Source organism: Myotis lucifugus, unplaced genomic scaffold (assembly GCF_000147115.1).
Source record: "Myotis lucifugus unplaced genomic scaffold, Myoluc2.0 scaffold_2656, whole genome shotgun sequence".
Classification (NCBI taxonomy): Eukaryota; Metazoa; Chordata; class Mammalia; order Chiroptera; family Vespertilionidae; genus Myotis; species Myotis lucifugus.
This window is the reverse complement of record NW_005873704.1, coordinates 14,154-22,184: the sequence shown is the minus strand read 5'-3', so window position 1 is coordinate 22,184 and position 8,031 is coordinate 14,154. Positions and strand designations below refer to the sequence as shown.

Below are 8,031 nucleotides of genomic sequence, written 5' to 3'. Positions count from 1 at the left end.
GGAGGGGGGGGACCCCAGAAACTTTAAATCCAACCACCTAATGAAAATCCAGTGCTTTATACCCAAAGCCTTTCGGAACTCAGCCTTTCTGCCTGCTTCTTTCAGGCTGGGTCACATGATCTACAAGGACCTGAGTAAAGGATGGTACTTGTAGCTCCTTCATCCAGTTTTTCAGCTGACAAGAGGCTCTTGCACTCCCAATGTCAACAGAACAAACTCCTCAGTCCCAACCTGCAAAAATTGCAAAACTAGTTTGCCTGGCCCTATTTCTCACTTGAAGAGATGCCACTCCACACAGTGGAACTCAAAAACTTTTGATGTGGGCACTAAAGTTTTTACATTGTATTTCCCAATTCAAAAGTAAATTGAAAATCTGTAGCGGAAACCCTCCTTCCCTTAAGAAGTTCTTGCCGGAGGTATACACCTGCTTTTTTCAAAGGAGTAGAACAATGTTTGGATTTAATTTTTTTTTCAAGGTTACCACTGAAACCCAAAGTGGCTCAAAAACACACACTAGTTTCTTATTGCTTATTAGTTACGAGAACTTGGGCAAGGTACTCTATGTGCCTGTTTCCTCATCTAGAAAACAGATTATGAGGGCTGAACGAGTTAAGACGGTGTCTTCATCCAAATGTTGGCCCCTAAATTTAATAGAGGGAAAGGAACAGCATTTGTTAAGTAATAACAGGCCAACAGTCTTTATTCCTTCATCAGTCTGTCCCCTAGCCCCCAACTTTGCTTTTGCTTCGACATGAATTTTGATGACATAGTGGAAAAGTATCCCCTCATTTACTTTTTCAACAAAGCAAAGTTGGGAGCTAGGGGACAGAGTGATTAAGGAATAAAGACTGCTGGCCTGTTATTACTTAGTAAATAGCATTTACTATTACTTGGGAACTGGATATAAAGGGGCAAACTTATGCTGGTTCCCATTCTGCTCTGTTACTTTGGTTAAGTTACCTAACATCTCTGGAATTCAATGACTGACTATACTATAGGATCTCCCAGTTTCCTTCCAGCTCACGAATTTTATAAAATCAGTTTCATGCCTTTCACTTATCATTATACCGCTTCACTTCCGGAAACTTCAGCAGGAGCAATCAATTCTATAGACCTGACTGAACGAACTCACAATTTCTACAACCCTCCCCCTCCTTTTATTTCCCAACGAGACTCCAACCACAGCGGCAAGGGGGGGGGGGGGTATGTGTCACACGCTGCGACAGAAACACGAGTTCTATAGATAGGAGGAAATGACAACATTCCATAGCCCCCCCAAAAAAACGCTAACGGAGTAATCACGAAAAGAACAACTGACTTTCGACTTGTCAGCAAAAGCTAAGTTAAAAAGGAAAAGCAAACACAGTGGGGAGGGAGAGGTCATCCAAGATACAAGGCAAAAATACAAGTTGTGAGCCCCTTCCCTCGCCCCCGCGCTGTCTATGGACCTTTAGTTGTCTGCCCTGCAAACTTTAGGAAACTTCGGCAGAAGGTCCACCCATCGCCAGGGACGTCCCGGGACCCCACACGCGCGTTCCAGGGGCAGAGACAAAGCTGTGGGTGGGCGAGTTTCCTCGAGGACGGCACCTTCTCCCCGGCCCGAACCGACCCCACTCCAAGAGGGGTCCGAGGCTGAGCCTGGCCGCCGACGGGGACCCGCCCCACCGAGCTCCAGTCTCAGCGCGAGGTGCCGGCGGAGGCTCCCGCCGAGAGCGCGGAACCTCCGGCGGGCCCGGGACTCACCGCAATCCTTGAAGTGCACCGGCTCGGCCAGGGCGGAGGTGCTGAGCGCCAGGAGCAGGAGCGCGGCGGCCAAGCAACACATAGCTGCTGAGGAACTTCCAAGCGCAAGGAAGGAAGAAGCGGCCGCTGGAGTCACAAGATAAACCTGCCGGGGCGGGGTCGGGGAGGAGCTCTATCCCGCGACCCGGCGACCCGGCACCCGCAAACAAGGCCTCGGCCCGCCCACGCCCCGCCCCCGGCTGCTGGGACCAGGCCGCGCTCGGTCTCCGCCCACACTGTCCGCTGGCCGCCCAGCGGACTCGGATACATCTCCGCCCCGCCTCTCTCTGCAGTTCTCGGCTTGGTGGGTGCACTCTCGCTTTCACAATGGGAGCATTCCTAGCCAATAAGATGCCTCCGCTTCTCGCACCGCCCAATAGGCGTGCTCGAAGGCGGGGTCTCTGGGGCCCCGCCTCCGAGGCTCTGGCGGAGAAGGGGATTGGGGCGACGCGCGGGGCGGGGTTTGCTGAGGAAGATGGCGGCCGCCAGGGGCTTGTCCCTAACGGCGGCGGCCCTGAGAGCGGTCACCCCCTGGCGGAGGAGCAGGTACCCAGCCTAGAAAGACCCTTGGGAAGTGTGTTTAGGTTTTGTGACTTCCAGGACTAAGCGGAAACGAAGGTCCTCGGGGGAGGTGAGGGTGTGGCGCGAGGCTGTCCCGTTGGAGGTCGCCAGGTCTGTCGTGAGGATAGTGCAGTGGGGGTCGCCGGGTGTGGCGGGAGGCCGTCCAGGTGGGGGTCGCCAGGTGTCCCTCTGCTCGCGGGCTCACCATCCTCCCTTTGCGTGTGGCAGGCTCCTCGCGGCGTCCGGCCGACCTCCGGCGCTTCGGGAGGCGTCGTCCTCCAGCCCCGAGGCTGACGAAGGCCAGGTTCACCTCACCAACAGCTGCGTCCAGGTGAGAGGGGCGGCGGGCCCGGACCTGGGCCTCCCCGAGGCCCTCCCCGGGGCCCACCCTTCTGCCGCCCCGGCCAGGCGGGCCTGACCCCCTCTTCCTGCGTTTCAGAGGCTCCTGGAGATCACCCAAGGGGCAGAATTCCTCAGGCTGGAGGTGGAGGGGGGTGGATGCTCCGGATTCCAGTACCGATTTTCGCTGGACACAGTGATCCACCCCGACGACAGGCAAGGAGGAAGGGAAGGGCTGGCGGGTCCTCGGAGTGTGCGGGACGGGGACCGTGTGTGTAGTTGAAGGCGCACTTTTATTCCAGATTTAAACGGGTTGCTCAGGATGCTCCACACCCCCCTTCCCGCGCACGGGGGAGGGGGGGGGGGCGGGGGGGGGGATGATGCACGTGAAGACGGGTTGTCTTGATTCCAAAGAACCAAGTTATAGGAGGGAGATGGGCCTTCCTGGGCCCGCGGGGTCGTTGATAGGAGTTAGGCCGGATGAGATGCCAGGTCTGAATTTCCAAACGTTTCCCAGGAGTCATTCCATTGGCTCTTTCTGCCTCCACAATCGGCACCTTTTTGGAGGCAGTAAGGAATGCTTCCTCTGTTTCCGAAAACCCGGAGTGCGCACCTCTCACGCCAGGGCCCAGAGTGTCGGCTTGTTGGTGTTTATGATCGTCACTGATGCTGTCCTCCTGTGTGTGGTTTGCTTTTTGTGTTTTTGTTTTTCTCTCCCCAGGGTATTTGAACAGGGCGGGGCCCGAGTGGTGGTTGACTCTGATAGCTTGGCCTTCGTGAAAGGCGCCCAGGTGGACTTCTGCCAGGAGCTGATCCGAAGCTCCTTCCAAGTGCTGAACAACCCGCAGGCGGAGAAAGGCTGCTCCTGTGGCTCTTCCTTCTCTGTCAAGCTTTGATGAGATGGCAGGTGACCCAGAGATGGCTGCCACGGGTACCCCTTCGAGGCACCTGGAATTAGTGGAACGTTAGGGGTTTCCTTCCAATCATGTCCCTCCCACGTTTGATTTCCCGCAATCCAGGAGTGTTGTGTGTTGCCACTATGTTTTCCAGAATGTGAAGCAATCTTGACTCTTGACTTAGTTTCTCCTGCACCCTTCTAAGGCCAAGGCTCTAGGTGCTGTTCCCTAAGGTTTGTTTAATAACTAGTTTGAAACCCAGTGTAATCTGGAGAGCCTCCAAGGTTCCAAAATGTGAGTTGCTTCTCTGGCCTTCAGAGCTGCTTGTACATAGATGTATAACTCTGTATAAAAGCTTCATTTTAAAGCAAGCCCTGTTTACTTGTGTTTTGAATCAGAGTCACAGATTAAATAGTGTGAACACTCATTAGGAGGCCAGAGACGATGGGAAAGGCATCTCACCCTCCCTGAATGTGCTCCTGGACTTACCCTTATTTTCTGTGCAGCTCATGCTCCGCTTCCCATGTGCTAGGGCAGGTAGATTTTATCATCACACTCAGAATTCTTTTTTTATTTTATTTATTTTTAAATTTTTATTTTATTTTTTCCATCACCATTTATCCCCTCTATCCCTCTTACATACTCAGAATTTAGATTCACAAAACCAAAAAGCCCATCACTCAGAAAACAGACCTAACTCCCACTGATGCCTTAATCACTTGAAAAATAGCCTCCACATTCCGACAGACATTTCAAGATTCTGTGATCATTTAGTGACCGAATCTTTTAAGGATATGTGGCTTCATTTACCTTACGTCGTAAAACGCCTCTGGTCTCACACATAGCAGAAACTGGTCCCTTTTGTTGGAATAGATAATAGATACTCGGGGATTTTCTTTTAGGTTGAATTACCAGATAAAATGCAGGATACCCAGTTGAATTTGAATTTCAGATGAACAGTAAATAATTTTTAGTATAAGTGTGTCCCAAATATTGTATGAGATATACTAAAAATTCTTTGTTGTTTATCTGAAATTTAAATTTAACAGGGCATCCTGTATATTTATTTCTTAAACCCTGGCAACTTCATTTTAGGATTACTGAAGTAAAAGCATTTTAAGCCACAAATTCCAATGAATTTTAAAGTACTCATTTGGGCCCTGGCTGGGTGACTCATTGTCCTGTACACCAAAAAGTTATGGGTTCAATTCCTGGTCAGGGCATATATCTGGGGTGTGAGTTCAATCAGGCAACCAATCGATGCTTCTCTCTCTCCTTTCTCTCTCTCCCCCTCTCCCCCTTCCTCTCTAGAAATCAATAAAAACATATCCTTGGGTGAGGATTAAGAAAAAATTAAAGTACTTATTTGGGTATAGCATTTATATAGGCTACAGAGCTAGAAATTGTTGTGGTATGTGTCTGACTGCTTGGGGAGCCAGAATTGCATGGACTGACAACTAAAAAAAGACAAAAATACCACCCCCATGAGGAATGATTTATAAATACTAATCTTGGGAAACTACACCCAAATTGATTCTGGAAGAATTATTGGTTAAATACACCTTTTCCTCCAGAGCCTACTAGTAAAAGTTTGTTACAGCAAAAACGTGCATTTCTGGACTGGATTGAACCATTTCTAGACTGAATTAGAATTAAGGTCATTCAATAAAAGAATTTACCATTAAAGAATGGCAATACAGACATTAGAGACAAAGTATCTGAGATAGAAACTTAGATGCTTACATATTTAACATGGGAAAATCTAGGACTTCGAGAAAACTGATCATGTGTAGACAATGTGTACAAAGAGGAAAGAAGGGGACACTCAGAAACCTGAGCAGATTTCTTAGCAGATTTTCATGGAAGGAGGCAGAAACCAGTGTACCGTGGAAGCATCAGTGTGTAACTTTACTAAGACATTGAAAATAGCTGCCAGTACCTGGCCTAATAAGATTTTCAGCTCAGTCTAAGTCCTTTCATCCTCCCTCAAAAAAGAGATCTCGCTATATTTTAAGTGTTAGAAATATTCTTCCAGAATATTTTTGTGGGTTACTTATTGATTTGGTGAATTTAAAATTTATAGTGAGCATAAGCATAATAGCTTTAGTAGCTAAATAAACCATTGAATTGTAGTGGTTTATTAGGCAGAACAAGGTCTCTTAGAATGCCTATATGTAAGTACCTACTGTTAGTGGGAAACCTGGAATTTTGTGTGTAGAAAGAGTGGATTTGGGAGAAATCACCTTATTTCACACAAAGCTTTATGGGGGAACCTCAAATAACAAGAAGTCTCCATCAGAGGTGGGTGACAGAAATTTTAAGAACACAGGGCGTGGGGACAGTGGCAGTTTGTTGGGAATAAACAGTAAGCAATATAGAACAGGTTTAGGATCGTTTGCAGGCACTTTGTGACCAGATGTCCTCTTCCTGGCAGGCCATAAAAGCCAGCAGGTAGTTTCACAAATTTTGCTCACTGCAAATTCATTTAGGAAAACTTTATACTCTTTTAGCATCAGAAGGGAGGGTTTGGGTTTTTTGTTGTTGTTGTTGTTGTTTTGCCTCCCTTTACTTTCAAGGGGAGGTTATCAAGGCCCTATTTGTTGCAGACTTGATTTTATTTAACTGTATATGCAGGCTAGTCAGTGCCTGGGGCATCATGCCCTACCCTTTGCCTTAGCAAAACATAATAGTACAGGAACCAGAGGCAGGGAAGCCCTGGATCTGCTTTTATGTTGTGAATAGCTTTATGTTGTTGCTCCAAAGAGGGGGCCTTTGGCCAACGTCCAGATCTTACCTTGTGGCATGATGCTTTAGCTATGTGATTGATAGTGACTAGTGGTATGAAAACTATAGGTTTCCCACCCACCCTTTGTTTCTCTATGATTAGGAGAAAACAGTAGAAGATACTCTTTTTTCTGAGAACTGAGTACTGTTCTTTTGGCCTTTTGCTATAAAGCATCCTAGTGGAAGGTTGACATTTGGCAGGGACATCCTGTGTAGAGAAGTGGGCAGCACTGATGGTCATGGGATAGCTCTCCCTTAGACTCTGGCCCTGAGCTGATGTCACACAGCTTGCAGCGGGCAGGGCCTAACACTGTCCACGGCAGCATTATGGTTTTGTATGTTTGTGTCAAGCAGGAAACTCTACTTTTCTATGTATCTAAGATAGACATTAATGATTGCTTTTTAAAAATTTCTCTGCCATTTCTCCATGGAAATACCACAGGACTGCTTAAGGGAAATTTGCTTTAAGAAATTTTGAGTCCAAGTCGGTTTGACTCAGTGGATAGAGTGTCAGCCTGCAGACTGAAGGGTCCCAGGTTTGATTCTGATCAAGGGCATGTACCTCAGTTGCATGCTTGATTCCTGGCCCTGGTTGGGGTGCATGCGGGAGGCAACCAATCTGTCTCTCTCTCACATCGATGTTTCTGTGTGTCTCTCCCCCTCCTTTTCACTCTCTCTAAAAAATCAATGGGAAAATATGCTCAGGTGAGGATTAACAAAAAATAAAACAAATGAATTTTTTAAAAAAGTTTTGGAATAATTATTATCTGGCTTTATTTATAAAGTATAGTCAGGTAAATATATAAAGAGACAAAACATTTAGTCTATGGCCAGCAGCTGTATTTAAAAATATTTTATTTTTTTGAATAGGTAATACATATGGTACAAAATTCCAAGAGACACAAAAGGGGATACAATGAAAAAGTGTTCCAATCCTGTACCCATCCACCCTGTCATCCTCCCCACAAGTTACCATTGTTTCTAAGAATTTAGCCCACAGGTATATAATCGATAGAAATAATATGAAATAACATTTGCACAAGAATAATCATTATAGCATTGTTTTTAATAGCAAAAGTTAGAAAACAATGGAAATGACCACCAGTAGGGGACTGATGAAATAAATTATGATTTATCCATTCAATGGAATAGTATACACTTATAAAACAGGGTGAGAGAGCTCGTATGTGCAAGTATGTATTAAGTGTATAGAGCGCCTGGGAAGGCGCATGAGCTGATTGTCAGCTGAGTCCAGTGGTGTCGGCAGAGCCACGCGTCCTGGAAACATACCTTTCCAGAGGCAGGTATGTTGTCAGCCTGACCTTTAGCTCAGGCACCAGGGGGTGGGTTTCATTATCTAAGTTCAGCCAGGCACCAGGAACAGATGCAATTATCTGGGCTCAGCCAGGAGTGACAATTACAAAGAAGTCACAAGAATGAAGAATTGCAGCTTGATCTTTAACCATGATTTCACATAATTTCCTTTGTCTTAAACTCTAGTAAAACTTCCCGGTATCATGCTGTATATAATAAACGCCCTGCACTAGCTCTGGGTCACTGTGTCTCCATCTGAGGGCAGCGTCCCACCTGGTCCCAGCTTTACTTAATGTCTTTGTGTCATGTATCTTTTTTTCCTTTTCTCAATCCCCAGCCGTCCCTACTCAGGACT

The 8,031-nt window shown here is 47.0% G+C and overlaps 1 protein-coding gene across 2 annotated transcripts; it reads left to right on the top strand.

Annotated features, from left to right (window-relative positions):
* Window positions 1-2,213: 2,213 nt before the first annotated feature.
* LOC102427324 (iron-sulfur cluster assembly 2 homolog, mitochondrial-like) lies at window positions 2,214-3,949 on the top strand. 2 transcript variants are annotated; one of them, XM_006108556.3, is made up of 4 exons: window positions 2,218-2,328; window positions 2,572-2,674; window positions 2,783-2,898; window positions 3,404-3,949. In XM_006108556.3, the coding sequence occupies exons 1-4, from the start codon at window positions 2,258-2,260 to the stop codon at window positions 3,576-3,578; spliced, it is 465 nt and encodes a 154-aa protein (XP_006108618.1). In that variant the 5' UTR covers window positions 2,218-2,257; the 3' UTR covers window positions 3,579-3,949. The 2 variants fall into 2 exon arrangements, with proteins under 2 accessions (XP_023604839.1, XP_006108618.1); XM_023749071.1 differs by lacking the exon at window positions 2,783-2,898 and having other exon boundaries at window positions 2,214-2,328.
* Window positions 3,950-8,031: the final 4,082 nt, after the last annotated feature.

Coding starts and splice junctions, on each gene's coding strand:
- LOC102427324 (XM_006108556.3), top strand. CDS start 2,258: ATGGCGGCCGCCAGGGGCTTGTCCCTAACGGCGGCGGCCCTGAGAGCG. Junction 2,329..2,571: donor ACCCCCTGGCGGAGGAGCAG/GTACCCAGCCTA, acceptor TGCGTGTGGCAG/GCTCCTCGCGGCGTCCGGCC. Junction 2,675..2,782: donor TCACCAACAGCTGCGTCCAG/GTGAGAGGGGCG, acceptor CCTGCGTTTCAG/AGGCTCCTGGAGATCACCCA.